Raw genomic sequence first — 19,122 nt, forward strand, 5'->3', positions numbered from 1 at the left:
TATCTCAATTGCTTTGCAAATCTTATATATATATATATATATATATATATATATATATATATATATATATATATATATATATATATATATATATATATATATTTATATTTATATTTATATATATATATATATATATATATATATATATATATATATATATATATATATATATATATATATATATATATATATATTCCTACTAAAGTGGCCTCCAATGGTTTGTCATCACTAAATTACCAATGGTAAAGTTTTAATTTTAATGCGCAAGCAAAAAGCCATTAAAATTGAGTCAGAAACATTAAGGTGACAAGAAATAGTTGCCTTAACACAACTGTCACTTTATAGTACGTTTTTCTAGCACGTTTTTTTGTATTAAATTCATATATACATATGAATTTAACTTTTTTAAGAAGCTTGAACAACGCAACTTGGTCTACACTAAAAACAATTGAATCATTTTAAACATGTTTAGAATACTTAAAAATAATCATGTTAAATAATAGAGATATGATAATAACAGTAGAGGTTAAATGCATAGAGGTATAGAATATGGATCATTAAGAAGAAAAATAATTTTGAAGACTTTATTATAATTATTAATATCATACTAGCAGTAGGCAACCTGTAATACGTATTTTTAGTAAATAAATTATTTGTAACAATTTAATTTTTATTTGTTTTCTCTAATGAAACATAAATTTATTAATACTTTTTTAGTTCTGCTTACTTTTATTTTTCTTGGCTTCCTAGTTAAACAAAACTGTTAGCTTCATTAAAGATACAGTTTACCATTTATTATGCAACGTTCGAACATTAAATGCGCAAATCACAACAAAATCGTTTTGTTAAAATATGATATGATTTATATGCATAGATCATCCAAGTCTTATTTTAAAATTGCAAAAAATTGTTTAGGTAAAATATCCGGAATATATTTTTCCTTTCTTTCCTCTTAATTTTGCTTTTAGCTGAGTAGTTTCTAATTTTTTTTTAAACCTTTCTTTATTTTGCTAAGAGTGATGAGTGAAGCTTAAAAAATAAATATTCACAAAAGTTATACCTTAACTTGTATTTTAATATAACTTATTAATATATAACTTGTAAACTTGTATGAAAAGAAATTATTTTATTCAAGAATGCAATTGCTTTTACTCAACATTATTGAAGTAATTATTACGTTTTTCGTGAATACAAATTTGAATCGATCAATATATTCACATAAAGGTGAGCTATTAGTCTAAAAGTGCTGAGTAAAAGCAGTTGCTTTTTTTATTCACCCACCATAATGAGCTGAAAAGATTATAAAGCAGATGTTAAAACCATATAAAACAGTTGTATTAGATTATAAAACAGTTGTAATAGATTATAAAACAGTTGTAAAAAGTATATATAAACTTGTGTTTACTTTTTTTTTTTAAACAAATTTGTATACACGATATGTAATTAAATATGTAACAAAAATATATATATATAAAAAAAACCCTTTATAAAACATATTTTTCTTAAAAAACAATTAACGTTGAAGGCACTTTTCAAAATCAGTTATATCAGCCGCCATCTTCAGGACCGAGGAGCCAAGCATAGCCTATTGTAAAGAAAACCATATTAAAATAATTAAAAATAATTATTACCGATAGGGGCAATGATTAAATATATATTTAAAAATGTACGTGATTCCATATTAGTAGGAAGTTAAAGAAAAGTAAATTAGTAAAAATTAAAAAAGAACAAAATAGAAACCCGATTTTTAATAACTACTTAACCCAGAGCATTTTGACAATGGTGTTCAATTTTAAAACCTATATCTTTTAATGAAAACCCAACTCATTTAACTAATCTCATTCAAAGAGCAAAATTATTAATAACAATGAAGATAAAAAAAAATTAATATGAGGTATAAAAATTGTACTGTAGTAATATTAAATGTTATCTTGGCTTTTAGTGAATAATTAAAAGCAGTCAGTGAAACTACCTGTAATCATTTTTAACAATAGACACTAACGGGAACATAAGATAAGCTGTCTATCAACACAAAACATTACAACAATAAATCACAACAATTACGCAAAGCATTAGCAAATAGCTTAAGATATTTGTAGGATCGCATTACAATAAATATTAACAGACAAGTTTTCTATATACATATAACTATAAAAGGCCAGACAACAGACAGTAAATATATAACAGTAAGGGATTGTCCATAAATTATGCAACGCAAATTATATTTAAAAAACAGAAGTAGGAGATATAAGCTCTTTTTTTTTTAAATTTAAGTTTATGCCAAAAATTAGATTATGTTTTTGATAAAAAAAAAATTTTTCTATTTGTCAGGTTGGTATTTTTTAATTTAATTAATGTTATTTTTTTGAGCTAATTTAAAGTCCTCATATTACCAAGTGGTGTGGGTAATATGAGCACTTTTGCTACTTTTTTAAAATCTCTGTGTTTTTAATAAAAAATTTCGGGCGCCCAAATATCTAAGTGAATCATGAATAGGGATCCCTTAAAATTGATTATTCGCAAAAATTTTGGATCCAGCATAATTATATATGAAAATATTCCAATTTCCGCATAAGGTGCTCATATTACCCTAATCTACCCTACACTTACTGTAGAAGGAGAGCAAAAATTATTTACAAAAAAAAATTTATATATATATATGTATGTATGTATATATATATATATATATATATATATATATATATATATATATATATATATATATATATATATATATATATATATATATATATATATATCTATGCAAACACACTGTACACAAAAGAAAAAACAAAATTTATTTACAAAAAATAAATATATATATACACACAAAAGCTTTCATGTCTACAAATAACATTTTTTTAAATTGTAGATATAAAAGTTTTTAATTATCCTTCCGGATATTTAATTGTAGATATGAAAGTTTTTAATTACCCCTGTATGAGGGGTATTGGCCATCCTATCTAAATGATGGGTGGTCAGACCCCATACTGAATCCACCTCTGAAATGACCGATGAGTCAAAGGTCCGGGCTTCTTTTGCCAAAAGGCTTTATAATCTTCATATGTATGTTCCAAAAATAATAGTTTTAAAACTTTAATTTTAACTGATGGAGCAAAATTATAATTAAGAAAATGTATTACTTATAATCAAGCAAATATTATAGCAATTGAGAACTTATAATTACCGTTTGGTGTTTTATCTAAACAAAAGCAAAAAAAACATAGACCTAAATATTCTTCTTGCTTGCTAAAAGATAAATAAAACACGTACAAAAGACATTTTCAATGAAATTTCACCTTTGTCATTTTACAACTCATCTACATGGAAAAAATTTGCAAATATATGAACATTTGAATTTTTTTACATAAGTACATAACATAAGTACATTTACATAAGTAAGAAAAATTTAAAAAAATATTTAAAAAAGTTGTGAAGATTTTATCAAAGTATTAATAGTTTCAACTAAATTACAAACTAAATTAAGAACAGTATGCCTAAAATACCCACTCGCCTTTGAAGGAGAACTAAAAAAAAAATTAAAAAAAAATTGAAAAAGAAACTTAACCAACAATTCAATTTCAGAAATTTCTGAAAAGGTTCTAAATATTAGTAAGCTAATTTTTAATATAACAGTCTAATCTTTAATATATTTTATATATATATATATATATATATAATATATTTTATATGTATATATATATATATATATATATATATATATATATATATATGTATATATATATATATATATATATATATATATATATATATATATATATATATATATATATATATATATATTAACAATTAATTATATTCAAATATAACCAACAATTAAAGATATATATCTTTATTTATATATAAAATATGCTCTTGCTTACCAAGCTGTTGATTCAGATCTAAAATATAAAAAAATATTTTTAACTTAATCTATTTTTTTAAAAAAAGTAAAAAGAAAATCTAAATAATAAAATCAAACTTACTTATTACTTCATTGCTATCTAAAAAAATTAAGACGCTATTATAATGTTTTGAAAGTGTTTTACCCAAGTGAAAAACTACAAAAAAAAAATTATTCAGTTACCGGATGATGAATTTGACGAAGCTAAATAAAAATGATATTTATTGCTTGTTTTTTTATTAAATAAAAAACTGAAAAGTAAAAACCCCAAAATGACAAAAATTATTAAAGTACTTTATATAAAAATAGAACAAACATAGTGATAGTGGATTTAATCCAAAAATAGAAAGAACCTTTAGAAAAAAGCTTACTGCTCTCAAATCTACAAAAATTTCCAACTTACATTTTTCTATCTACATTTATCTATAATAAAAAATGAATTAATGAGTTACCATTACTTAAAGTTAATCCAGAAGCAACTAAAATAAATTATCAAATAAAAAGCTTATATATATAATCCTGACAATAATGTTGAAATAAACAATATTTATTGCTTGAAAATTTAAGTATCAAAGGTAATTCAAGTATCAAAATAAATGTACTAAGTTACCTGTTGTGGCTGATGCAACTGAAGTTATAACTAAATAAAAAAATATTAAATAAAAAAGCTATTTTATCTAATTCTGGCGATTATGTTTAAATAAACAATATTTATTGATTCTTTTTTAAAATAAAATAAAAATAAAATAAAAGACATTACTACTTGCTGATACACCAGCTGATGATACCACACCTAAATGACAAAGTTTATTAAAATATATAAAACATATTCAATGATTTAAAAATATATTTAAAAAAGCCATCAAAGTCCTTACTGAGTTCTATCTGTCTGTCTAAAAATAAAAATTGAGATAAATTTATATACAATAAAATTGCTAATGCAACATTTGTACTCAAATAAAATCTAAATGATAAAACTTACTTAAGTTGCTGTCAGCTTGCCTGTCTAAAAAAATTTTTTATTCTCATTAATCCTAATCTATAATCTATAAATAAACTTACTAATATAAACCATAAATAAACTTTAACTAATATAAACTATAAATAAACTTACTAATATAAACTATAAATAAACTACTATATACTATAAATAAACTTGAACTTACTAAAAAGGCCTTCAGCTCCTTCTAACTGCTCTAAAAAGTAAAACAATACTTGCTTAAAATGTTCTAAAAAGACTAAAGAAAACACTGAAAGACTTTACTAAAAAAGGAACATTGTACTAAAAAAAACTATATTACCAGTCATTTTAGTTCTAACTACTTCTTCTAAAAAAAAACAGGCTATAAAAATTAGAAAAATAAAAACAACCAGCAACAAACAAATTTTAGTTTTTAAACAATGAACAACATCAATTCCACTTGAAGCTAAAAATTTATTTGCTCTAATCCGCTTGCAGACCTTGCTTGAAAGACCGCGTGGAGTAAAGAAACGCTTTTAGGAAAGCTTAGAAACTACTTTATTAAAAACGAAAGTGAAACGACACTAACATTTAAGTTACAGTATTCATATTAAGATTTAAAATAGAATAATAAAGATAATTGCATTGCATGATTAAAATAGAATACCAAAGGTAATTGCATTGTATGATTAAAATTATAATTCTAATAAATTTAAAACATAATACATTAATAATAAAAATTCATACAAAAATAAATACAGAGCACAGAAGTAGAAAGTTTCAAAGCACATCATTGTTTATTTAATTAATTATATTCAAAAATATCTTTAACTGTAAGAATGATTTTGAAATATTACCTATAAAATAATTGATTTATCAGGATTGTTTTACACTTTATATTTTTTATAAATTTTCTTTTTTTTTTTTTGTTTTTTTTTTTGTTTTTGTTTTTTTTTTTTTTGTTTTTTTTTGGTTGTTAACTTATTACCTTTTTTTTTTAAATTTTTTATTGAAGTTACATTTATTTTGAAAAAAAAAAAAATTATAAAATTTATTATTATAGTAATAATATACACAAGAGGGTAGGCCACAGTCCCACATATATTTTTCAAAGTATCAATTTTTCTAGTAGCTGCATAAAATATTGTTCCTTTTGCTATAAAAATCATTTTTTGTTATGAAAGTGTTTATGTAGCTCATCTCTAAGTTCTGCCGAATTTCATTTTAAGTTTCAGTTATATGAATAAATCCAAAACACAAAACTTCCATTACTTCTGTTCCGTTTTTTTATTTGTTCGACATAATATTTACAAATGACGGCATATTTCTATTGTATTTCATGTAAACAAACAATACACGTGACGCATTCTTGTTTATTTAAAAATAATGTAAGCAACAATCTACTGCAGCATGCAGCAGTGTTTTATCTATTTTAACTTGTTTGTTGTATTTTGATTCGAATTATTCTTTTTTTTCTAAATATTTTGCATAAGTAACAGCCGCTAAATCATAAAGTTTAGGTACAAAAAGAAATGTAATTAAAATTCTTTTTTATATAATTAAATACCATGAAATTTTACGATACTTAAAGATTTTAGATTTAAAATAAAATAACTTGTTATTTTCAAACAACATAGTTAGCTTGATGTGTTTAAAGATAATTTAAAAAACAAGGTTAATAAAAAAAACGAAGAAGCACGTATCATAACACTAATATATTTTTTAAGAAAGCAACTAAATTTATTAATTCTATAATTATATTCATCTTTCCATTCGTTTTTAAGAAATGAAGATGTTTTATGCTTAATTATTTTTTTAGCAGTCATAAAATTTAATTCATTTTAACATTTTGCTATTGTTTCGCAGTGGAAGCTATTAGAGTTCCACCACTTATTTGGAACACATCAGGCTGTTGTAGTTTTGAGGGAAGAGAAGAGAAATTTTACATAAGTGCTAGAGAGTGCAAGGTAAATTACCATATTCGGACAGGTGTCCAGTATTGAGAAGTGAATTTCAGAGCGGGAATATGATTCAATGTCCAGTTCTGTGTGCGGTAAGTGTCCTTCAAGTGTTCTGTACGTTGTTTTGATTATTGTGTTTTGAAGTTTCTGGGCTGATTATTTAGTTGACGTTACCCGAAAATAAATGCGTTACAATTAATAGTTAATTTTTATAGTGGAAATATTCATTTTTTCTGGAGATTCTAAGTTATGGTTACTGTATATTTTAGTTTATAGTTTATAGTTGATATCGTTTAAACCTTTGTTTTATCCTAGTTTAAGCTTTATAAATAATATCAATTTATTTATTTATAATTAATTCCGTTTTAGTGGAAATATTCGTTTCTCCTATTTTTAGTTTATAATTAATGCCGGTTTAATAGGAATGTTCGTGTATTTTAGTTTATAATTAATACCGGTTTAGTGGAAGTATTAGTTTTCCTTAATTTTCAATTTATGTTGTTCCGTTATAGAATTTTCCGTTATAGTTGAAAGATTTGTTTTCCAAATTTTTATTTAATTGTTTTTTTTTTTTTTTTTTTTTTTTTTTTTTTTAAACATCTTCGCTTCCAACAAGGCTGCAAGCAGCCACTAATTAAAGTTGGAAGTTACTGTAAGAGAAAAGATGAAGATTGTAGAGCAAGATAACGATTGACGGATGACTTAAAAGATTGCAAATTATATGAATCAGGAAAGCAAGATGAAGGAAGCGAATTCCAAAGAACTGATGTTCGAGGAAAAAAACTAGACGAATAAGCATTTTTGGAGCACTTAGGAACAGTCACAGAAAAAGGATGACACTTAATTGAATGACGAGTAACACGAGAATGAATTTTAGTAGATGGCACAAGAGACGCTAGCTCTTTAGAGCACTGCCCATTATAGTATTTGTAGAAAAGAGAAAGAGAAGCAACATTACGACGATGTGATAATGGTTGGAGGTTGGCTGCAAGAGCAGGTCCAACTATGTTTACAATGCGTTTTTGCACCTTGTCTAAAAGAGAAAGGGCATCATTAGACGATCCGCCCCAGATATGGCAACAGTATTCCATACAAGGCCGGATTTGAGATTTATAGAGATAGAGAATTGAATCCGAAGTAAGAAAGTGACGAGCTCGATAAAGAGATGCAACCTTAGCAGATGCTAATTTTGCAACTGATTTGATATATGGTTTCCAAGAAAGATTGGAAGTAAGAGTTAATCCTAGAAGATGAAGAGTAGGTGACTCATCGAGTACATCACCGTTCATAAATATAGGAAGATCTAAATTATTGCGATAACGATTGGCTGAAAAAAATTGAGTTTTATCTGAATTAAAGTTCACCAGCCACTGTGAGCCCCATGCTGTAGCAGAAGTGAGATCCTTTTCAAGCTCAAATGCCCCCTCCAAGCAATCAGAGGGTGTTGGTTTCTTATCACGACAAGAATAAATGGTAGTATCATCAGCAAACAATGCCACCTTAGATGTGAGAATATCTGGAAGATCGTTAATGTAAATTAAAAAGAGTATAGGGCCAAGGATAGAACCTTGAGGAACCCCTGAAGTTACAGAATAAGAAGAAGAGTGTTGTCCATCGAGGACAACTTTTATGCTACGATTGGAAAGGAAGGATTCAATGATCTTAAAGATGTTGCCGGATACACCATAAGAAGAAAGCTTATAGAGAAGACCAGCATGCCAAACTTTATCAAACGCTTTTGAAATGTCAAGAGCGATGGCCTTAACCTCTCCACCTTCATCTAATGCACGATAAAACCTGTCAGTTATTACTGTTAGCAAATCAGCTGTAGAACGAGAAGATCGAAATCCATATTGATGGTCAGAAAGTAAGTTATTAGATTCAAGATGAGAAATTAAGTGTTTGTTAATTAAAGATTCAAAAACCTTGCTTATGATGGGAAGAAGACTTATGGGACGGTAGTTAGACGAATCAGATCGCTCCCCAGAATTTTTGAAGATAGGGATAACAGATGCGGCTTTCCAGCAGGCTGGAAAGCAAGACTCTGATAAGCACTTGTTGAATAGTTTTGAGAGTATAGACGACAGCTCCGGAGAACACTTCTGCAAGACAATAACAGGTATGTTGTCCGGGCCACAAGCTGTAGAAGAATCTAGGCAGGAAATCACTTTAGATACAGATGCTGGAGTGATATGAATGTCAAGCAAAGGATCAACCTGTTTGTTGGCAATATCAGGTAGAACGCAACTAGTGGAATCAAGAGATGATATTGATGAAAAGTTTTTAGCAAACAATTCAGCTTTGTCTTTAGGTGAGGTGACAAAGTCTGAACCATACAAGAGAGGTGGAATTATAGATTTGCCCTTATTATTGATATTATTAAAGATTCTCCAGAAGTCACGAGAGCCTAATTTTTGAGATGAGATACGAGATTTCATGACCTGAGAATAGCGGGTTTTGGCGTTAGACAAAACCTTTTTACAATTGTTTCGAGCAGTAATAAACAGACGCCTGTTTTCTGGAGAATAGTTTTGCTGATAAATATGGAAGTAACGGTTTCGATTGGCAATCGCAGCAGCACAGTGCGAGGAAAACCATGGAGGAGAGTGAGGCTTGACCTGGAATCGTCGAGAGGGAATAAAAGATTCCATGCCAGCCTGAATCCACGAAGTTATGTAAGAAGCACATTTGTTGACAGGAAGCTGAAAGATTTCTACCCAAGGGCCATCACGAAGAAAGTCACGGAAAGAATCCCAGTCAGCTTTACTGTAGTTGAAAGAGGTTCGGTAATAGGGGGATTCAGGTGATGAAGAAGAATGAGATATTAGTTTTAGAGAGATCAAACTGTGATCAGAAGAACCTAAGGGTGAGTGCGGAGAAACTGAGCACTGACTAGGATCAGAAACAAGACATAAGTCGAGTAGAGAAGGTAAATGATTAGGGTTGTCAGGAAAGCGAGTTGGAAAGTTGACTATTTGAGTTAGAGATTGAGAAAGGCAAAAGTTGTAGGCTTTAATGCCTGCAGAGTCACTGATACTAGAGCCAAGCCATTCAGAGTGGTGAGCATTAAAGTCACCGACAACAACTATATTAGCTGATGGATAAAGAGAGAGGGCTTGGTCAATATGATCAGAAATAACATCAAAAAGAGTGCAGTCTTGAGATGAAGGAGAGCGATATAGAACAAAGAGAAAGGCAATAGAGTGAAGTGGTGCTAAACGAAAGCACATGAAAGAACAGTCTGTGGATTCAAACCTAGTTTCACGACAAACAGGTGAATTCTTACGAATGTAAATGCCCAGGCCAAGCATGTGACTATTGGAGTCTTTACGAATCAGAGGAAGATAACCATCAACACTAAGATCACAAGATGAGACAGCCGAACTCAAATTAGTCTCACAAAGAGCAAGTAGGTCTGGTGAACTTTGCAAGAGATAAGACTCAACAGAAGAAAAGTTACTTCGAAGACCACGAATATTAGTGAATGATAGGTTTAGAGAACTTGGTGATGATGATGGTTTTTTGTGTTTTATAATTTTTGGTACTTTATTCATTTTTAAATTAGATTGAAGAACTTGACTCAAAGCATAGATAGTACTCAGAACACCGTTTAATAGCCCAAGCAAATGCCTCATTACTACTAATAAACCCTAAGCCGTAACAAAGGGCTCCAAATGTGGCCTCCGCAATGCACACCAAAAGTACAAACAGGGACACCATCCATGCGCAACATGGCACTGTTAATACTTTGATATTTTTCAGCTGTTGATGGAATCAGCCTCTCTGAGAGCTACCACAGAGTTCGGGAAACCTGACTACCAGCCGGCCTCAGAACCATAAAACTGAGTTTTAGAGCTGTACCCTCATTAGGAGATAATAGAATGAGTTGCCTAGTCATTAAAACAGTGACACAAGCAAACCCATGCATTGAGTCAAGAAGATCCAGCATTCAACATCCTACACTGGAAACAATGTATTAAAAATACATCTGCGCCAGCCTAATAGATGAAGAAGGGGTGCGAGGCTGGTCAACAGATAGAAATCTGTTTACCCCTTAAGTCTTTGCCTAGGAGGCCTTCTACAAGACAGTAGCCGGGTGCATTTAACATCTGCCCAAGATGAGTATTTTTATCGAGACACCATCTCTAGCCTTTACTCAACCAAGAGCCCCAAGGCAGGGGGTGTTTTAAATCGGAGTTGGCATCTCCTAGCCTTTGCCTAAAAAGGCATATCCTACAAGGCAGCAGGACATGAAGCAGATTGTTAATACCGTTTTAGTGGAGAGAATACCGTTTTAGTGGAGTTAATACCGTTTTAGTGGAGAGAATCGTTTTACCCAATATTTTCTAATTAAAACTGCCAATATTTTATAATTCAAGCTGCTTTAGTGGGAATTTTTGTTTTATACCCTGTTTTAGTTTTCTTATGTATACTGTCTCCATGATTTAGTCTACTCACTCATTTTGTGCATAACTTAATTTAATTACTATCCCTTTGTCTTTGTGCTAACACCACAGTAGTCGACTCCGCCATACTAATGATATGATTTAGGGAGCCGTGAGGGGCCAAGCCCAACCTTAGACTGATTTGTGGAGAACACTTAAGGGAGAATGTTACAACCCATTAAATACAATATTGTGTTGTGGCACATGATATGTTTATAGTGGGAGTATTTGTTTTTTCAATTTTTGGTTTATAATTAGTACCGTTTTGGTGGAAATATTCGTTTTTTCAATTTTTTGTTTATAGTTTAAAATTATTATTGTTTTAGTGGAAATGTGGGTGTTCCTATTTTAGTGAAAATATGGGTGTTCCTAGTGTGATTCTTGATACTTTTTGTTTCAGTCAGGGAGGATATATTATTATGTAGTTATTTGCGGGGATTCTGAAAGATAGGGCTATGAGGTCTAAGAACTAGTGGCCCCCTCATGGGATAATGTGAGGGGTCTATATCTCTTTCAAGTCGGGGTGGTTCAAATCGTGGTCATGTGATGAATATTGGTTAGTCCAATCAATTCATATTATTTTTTATGGGGGGATGTATGTGTATCTACAATATTATATATACAGTATACAGTACACGTTCGATACTCGTCATACGAGGGATATATGCGTATCTATAATATTATACATATAAAATATAGAATATATAATATATGTTTGATCCGCGTGATACGAGGGATATGGGTGTATCTAGAATATTATATATATAGAATATAATATGTTTGAAGCGTCAAAGGCTTGCGATGCACCAATTAATGATATAGAATTATTTAATGATCTAGAAGTATAAATAATAACCACTTTTTCATTAGCTTTTCTGTTTTTAATTAGACCCCAAAAAAATTCCAAATAAAATAACTCTTCTGTAATCCAGGCAATATACGATTTAAAAAGGGGTTATAAAAGCAGTTAATACTTGTATTGTGGTAAACCCCTCCCCATATGGGGGAGGGGTATTGAAAGTGTCACCAAATATCACATGGAAAGGGTGGTTAGCTACAATGTGACGTGAAAAAAACCTTTTAATTACAATTCTTATTATAGCGGAATATTTTTTTTTTTTTTTTTTTTTTTTTTTTTTTTTTTTTTTTTGTTATTCACCTCCCCAAGGCCGGGAAGGCCACTAAAGATGAGGAGGCTACTTAATAGTGGTTATAACCCTCTCTCAACTCTATAACTCCGAAACACGAACCTTGACGAACAAGGCCGCTGCGCGGAGAAACAAGTTGAGCGCGGTACTACCAGGGACGTGGTGGGGATCGAATTTTTAGTGGTGGTGGGGAATCAGTAAATTTTTAGCAAAAAATTACTTAGAGATATTTTTTTTTTAACAATAATAGCACTGCGCATAAAAGAGGGGGCGGGGGAGGAGTTGATAAACAAGTAACACAAAATTATACATGGGGGAAGTCCAAAAAGGTTCAAAAACGTGTTCCCTATTAAATGAACAGCCTCAAATAACAAATATTTCCTATAGATATAAAAAATTTAATCTTTTTTCACTTTCCTACAAAATCTTTATTTTGACATATTTTAGACTAAAAATGAAAATAATCAAATCAAATTCGGCAGCACTCAATGATATTTTTTTCCAAATTTTTTTTTATAGTTTGTATTCATATGTGAAAAGGATCACGTTTTTTTGCAGACATGTTAAATTTTCAAAATTTTTTGTTTTTGGCCTACCCTAATACACATGTATATTTATATGTGTATATCAGTGGTATTTAAGTTAAGGTTGAGTAAAATTAAAAGTAATTAATAATAATAAAATAATCAATTTTGTTAAAATAATCAATTTTGTTAAAATAATCAATTTTGTTAACGTGATGGAAAATTGAAATTAGGAATTATTTGAAGAACAAAAACTGAAATAGGATTGAATATCAATATCAGAAATGAAAATAGAAGTAAAATTATTTATTGTTACTGAACAAAAATTATTGAATTCAAAAGTCAAGTTTAATAAAAAAAAATTTTTGACAATTTATTCACACTTCCTTAATTGTTGTTGAACATGTCTGACCACCAATCTGGTCACATGCTTCTGGTCTTTGGCTTGTTTGCTATGCTCTGAATTTCTTTTATAACAAAAGATTAAATGTATTGTTAGAGTTAAACTCTTGCGTCAATGATACATCTTTTGTTACAAAAAAATATAAATATTTAAAGATACTAAAGAGTTAAAAACCAATCAATGAAAAAATGAGTTTATCAAGGTTGTTGGCTGGTAGGAAATGTGAAAAACAAGATGCAAAAAAACAATTTTTAAATCATAAAATTGTTGATAATGCTTCTACATCTTTCCATAATAGTGGAAAAAAAAAGATCCATACAATAGCAGAGTGCTTTGAACGCCAAATAATGAAATAGCCAACCAAATCAAGTGAATATCAACTGCGTTAGGATTGCATGATTGAAATGATTGCCAATACCAGCTACCCACTGGGATTGCTAGATCAGATGTCATTTTGAAAGATGATAAAAATGTTTATCCAAAATTTAAAGTGCCAGGTAATTAACAAATAAATTTGTAGAATATTGTGTTTTAAATTCAATAATGCTTAACAATATTTAAATGTTATAAACTAGCCTATAAGAGTGCGTAGAAATTTCCAGTAGCCAAATTTGTGATATTTTAGGGTTAGTCAAGATTAAATTTTATATAGTGCAGTGGATTGTCTAAAGTAAATATACTCTTATCAGTGCATCAAAAGGATGAAATAACCCTAGAGACCCAAAATAAAAGAAATAATGCAAAGCAACTTACAATTAAATGTAGCCAATATTAATAATAAAATTTATATAACCATTATTACCAATAAACAACGTTAGTAACCAAAAATAACCATGAAGTTATTATTTCACGGTTTTTTAAATTACTTTAGGTTAACCGTGATTTACGTAAAATTACCGGAATTTATGGAAAAATACCGAAATTTAAAGCAAAGTTATGGTAAATTCCTGAAATTTACATTACCGTTAATTTAACAAAAATTACATACTTATTTAAACCTTAAGTCACATATTTACCTATAATTATAGTAATTGCAACACTAAATGCTATAATTTTAACTTTAATTTTTATATTGTAAAATCTACAGCATTGAATAGTTGAATAAACGAATGTTTTCTTCTAAAATCATGCAAAGTAACAATTTGTCTCAATGTTTTGACAAAAAAGAGTCTCACAGCATCGTTCCTTGGAATATCAGCATGTTTCTATGACACAACCATTGATCAAAGACTACATGTTTTCCTAAATTTGACAGCACTCCAACATCAGCACGTTGCAGAACGTTTAAAAAAATGTCTTACCCATTGAGGAATTAGAGAAGATCAAGATATGTTGGTTGTTTCAAACAATAGGTCTAATATGGTTAACGCCATCAGACTATTACAGGAAGACCATGTAGTCATAAAATCTGATGAGTCTGAATCTAACAAGTCTGAACATAAAACAAATGAGGAAGACACTCATTCTCATTTTGACTCTACTGATTTATCCTTGCCAGAACATATTCCATTTTGTCAAATGCCCTGTATGGCTCACACGCTCCAGCTTCTTATGAAACCAATTTACGAACATTATAGTGTAACTATCAAACAAGTTGTATCAAAAATTACAAAATCAAGTGTGGCAATTGAAAAACTCATTAACAAGTGTGAGAAATCTGTGATCACTGACTGCACCACAAGATCGAGCAGTACATGTCAGATGATCAACTGACTGTTAAAAATAAAGTCACCGGTGAATAAAGTTCTAACAGAAATAGGTATATATTATTATTTATGTTATTAGTGCATACAAACTATTTTTAGGATTTTAAAATTCACAAAATTGCTGTCTTATTTAAAGAAGTTCTTTAATCATTATCATTGAAAAACAAGACAGGATATATAGTAAAGGCCTGTCGTTTAAATCATATCACAAAAGCATGGGAAAAACAATAACAATTATCAGTTATTATAATTGTTATTAGTAAACTTAAATTTCAGATGGTTTTTCTTAACTTTAGGAATTGATATATTCAAAGCAAGTGAATGGGTTTGGCTTCAAAACATTTCCTCACTTGTTGAACCCTTCGCAGTACAAATGGATATACTTCAAACTGATCTCCAATCCCTTTCACACGTTCTACCACTGTACTCAACTTGGAATACCATCTGCAAGAACATTTACAAACAAGACTTTCACAGCGAATCTTCTTGGAGATCTATGTCTAAGTTTAAAATCAATTCTGCAGCCTGATTCGGCTACGTTTAATTTGCTTCCATCTGCTGCATGTTTGTTAAATCCAACCTTGCTGTCTTTATTCTTATACCGGAAATGGGCACCTTACTCCATGCAGCAAAGTTGTATATAACAAGTGTTTGTGGAGGTGAGCCAGAATTACAAACAGCTGCCGAGTCAAATGGATCTGAATTCGAATCTGCTGCCATTAAGCACTTTAAATTCTTGTGAAATAAAATCCTTTCAAATAATGGAATTATTAATAACCAAGGCAATGTCACTGTTTAAGGTCAATTGTCAAACTGTTTGGTAGGCATAATGTGTAATGACACCCTGTCGGGTAACAGCTTGATCTTTTGGAAACAAAACAAAAGCAAATGTCGTAAAATGGCAATGTTGGCTGAAGGTTTGTTGTTCACCCCAGCATCACAGGCATTTGTGGAAAAGATTTTTCCACTTTGTAGAATTTTAACTGTTAGGCACATCGAATGAAAATATTATTAGAGATAAGAGTTTTTATGAAACTAAAAAAGAATGTGTGATTGAAATTTAAGCATATATTTTCTTAAATATCACTGGTGTATATATACACACTTATGTTTGTATATATATACGTATATAAAAAAATCAGGATGTACACATATGTATATATATATACGTACACATGTATTTGTGCATACATACACATGTGCTTATTGTAACTTTAGGGCGGCTAACTTTAGGAGTTTTAAAAGTAATTTTTGTTTAATTGTCTAAGTAATTTTAAAAGTTTAGTATAAGAGTTGGTGATTTGTTGCATGATAACATTATCTTGTAGTAAATTCCATGTTAAAGCATGTATTGTTAAAGAAATAGTGATAGTGCATTTTATGGCAATTAAATGCACATAACTAGAACAGCGTAATTACATAACAATAACAACTTATGAAGGTTGTGTGGTATTTTTGAAGCAAGTTTTTGAATTCTTTCTAACATTTTGATATCTTTTTTTTAAATGAGGTGATCATGTAGACACTGCATACTCTAAATGTGAGAGCTCATATATTTTACTCCATATAGTAAATTCTAGATATATATATATATATATATATATATATATATATATATATATATATATACATACATATACACACATATATAAATATATATGTATGTATGTATGTATACATACATACATTCATACACACATACATACATACATATATACATACATACATACATACATACATACATACATACATACATACATACATACATACATACATATATACATGCATACATACATACATATACCACACTCTAATTGTTTCTCAAATAGAGGGTTGTAGCAACATTCAAAAAAAATATACTTTTAGTATTTGAAAGTATTTAAAACTAAACGTGTTTTTTTATCATATCTTTTTTATAATTTAGATATGAGTGGGTTTTTGTTTTGGAAAGCACCTGGTAAAAGTTGGTCAAAGGAATGGGTGGTTCTTTCTGATTATGTTCTATATTTTCAAAAAAAAAAACAAGTACATATTATTTTCATTTTTTTAAATAAAAAAAATTCTATACTTCTGGTGGTTTTTTTTAAAAATAAACGCTATAAGTATAGGTTTTTAGATCTATAATAAAATATATCTGATAATAGTATTCCTCTGAAACAGTTTACCAAAATAAAATTTAAAATGTTTAAATTAACAAATAAGACAACGACCATGGTAGAAAGATTAGGCAAGTCTACACCATCTTATGTATTGTGCTAGAGTGCTGGAACATTAAACCCTCGAACTACCAGTTGACACAAATGCCATGATTTCAATGCTGTGAATTACAAAAAGCTTGAACAAATATCATGATTTTCATGTTTTAAATTTTAACTTTAATTTAATGTTTAAATATATCTAAATTTTTTTGTTCTTTGATAATCAGCTGCAGAAGGACAGGATCTCTAGTCGCAAATATTTTAGCGTAATCCCAAACTGTGCCTATCCTAAACTCTTAAGAAAAGATTTATGTTGATCTTCAGGAAATTCTTCTTTGATAAAAAAGAAAAAATTAAAAGATGTCAAGGTTCTTTGAATTTTTAAAATTTTTCTTTTTTATCAGCATTAAATTCAATATTAATATATTCATATCTATTATATATTAATATTAAACTCCATTCGTGCGTGTTTGATACGGAACTTGTGGCAGCCATTAAAGTCAAGTTATGACGAGAAAAGTTGTTTAGCACTTTTTTATTAGAAATTGTTGCTATATCTAACTGATGTAAATTTAAAAATAGGTAAAAGTTAAAGTTTATTTTTGTTTCTAATAAACTCTAAGTACGGGAAAAAGAAATTCCGTACTTTCTCCCCATAAAGAGATGGTCGGTGTGGAACAGTCTTGCCATGACCCTTTTTTTATGAGTCCGCATAGCAAGTTGTTATTAATTCAAATATTTGTCATTGAAATTATATTTATAATTTTGCAACATTTTAATGTTCTTTTAAAGAATCAATACAAAGATTATTTTCAACAATAATCAAATTAGCACATGTTAAGTAAAAGTTTTTCATTATATGTTTTGCTATAATTATTATTATTGTTTTTTTTTTGAAATTTTATGAATTTTTTTTGCCATTATGAAAGTACAGTTATCGATTTTTTTTATTATATCAATAGGATATTAAACCTTGGTTTACACTACCAGTTCCTGGATATAAAATAGAAAAAGTATTATCGGTAGGTCCTGATTGCATTAGTAATAGTTTTTAGTTGTAAAAATATTAATTTGTTTTTTATTTTCCTTACAATTTTAGATAGAAGAAATTGATGCACCTCATCCAAACTGTATTACGCTTCATAAAGAAAATAAAAAAGAATTAACGTATTATCTTTGCTCTGAAAAAAAAGAAGTCATTAATAAGTAAGAATAAGTTATGTTTATTGTTAATTTATTTTATTATTTGCTTTTTACGAAAAAAATAAACATTCTAATAATAATTTCTTGTTATATAATTTAATATTTAATATTTTCGATAATTTTAGATGGGAAGATCATCTTCGCTTCGCTATCCGACTCGAGAAACTTCCGAAAGAAGATGTTTAAAATTATCATGTTTTATAAAACAAACGAATGAGATGAAAAAGACGAAATAATGAGATATTTAAAATGTTTTGTAATTTTTCAAATATTTTAACATGTAAGTATATATTTTTTAAATAATGAATTATATATATATTTTTTTGAAAGCATTATGTATTTCAATGACGGAATCACTTTCTTGTGTTTTTATTTTTTATTTATATTTTTTCTACTTTTTTAAAAGTATTTTTGTAAAGTTATAAAAAAATCTCTATTTTATACACTTTTTTTTTATATAACGTAAAATCGCCCATGTTCGGTCACTTAAGCTTTGAAAATTTATTTATCACGCATGAATAAAAAATTTTCATTTTTTTTTCCTGAAACATAAAGAAAATAATGTTGATAATTGATATTGTAAAAATAAAAAAATTAAAATTAAAAACTTGTACTCAATATTTAATTTAAAATGAAAATATCTACTTTGACCAAACTTTCAATACCATC

At 28.6% G+C, this 19,122-nt stretch overlaps 1 protein-coding gene and 1 long non-coding RNA gene across 4 annotated transcripts in view; one reads left to right on the plus strand and one right to left on the minus strand.

Annotated features, from left to right (window-relative positions):
- Positions 1-18,894, plus strand: part of LOC100206710 (FYVE, RhoGEF and PH domain-containing protein 2) — a 63,430-nt gene extending 44,536 nt beyond the window's left edge. For 2 of the 3 annotated variants that reach the window (XM_065800973.1, XM_065800974.1), the window contains exons 16-19: positions 16,977-17,077; positions 18,213-18,272; positions 18,350-18,456; positions 18,579-18,894. In XM_065800973.1, coding sequence (XP_065657045.1) covers positions 16,977-17,077; positions 18,213-18,272; positions 18,350-18,456; positions 18,579-18,639 — 329 coding nt within the window. In that variant the 3' untranslated portion in view covers positions 18,640-18,894. Of the gene's footprint in view, positions 1-750; positions 1,493-16,976; positions 17,078-18,212; positions 18,273-18,349; positions 18,457-18,578 lie in introns of those variants that run through there. The other variant, XM_065800975.1, reaches the window with a different exon arrangement.
- On the minus strand, positions 2,783-4,077 carry LOC136082830 (uncharacterized). Its single transcript, XR_010639751.1, has 3 exons — positions 3,987-4,077; positions 3,885-3,902; positions 2,783-3,527 (listed from the first exon to the last, which is right to left on the minus strand). It is a non-coding gene; the product is annotated as an uncharacterized LOC136082830 (long non-coding RNA).
- Positions 18,895-19,122: the final 228 nt, after the last annotated feature.

Source organism: Hydra vulgaris, chromosome 07, assembly GCF_038396675.1.
Source record: "Hydra vulgaris chromosome 07, alternate assembly HydraT2T_AEP".
Classification (NCBI taxonomy): Eukaryota; Metazoa; Cnidaria; class Hydrozoa; order Anthoathecata; family Hydridae; genus Hydra; species Hydra vulgaris.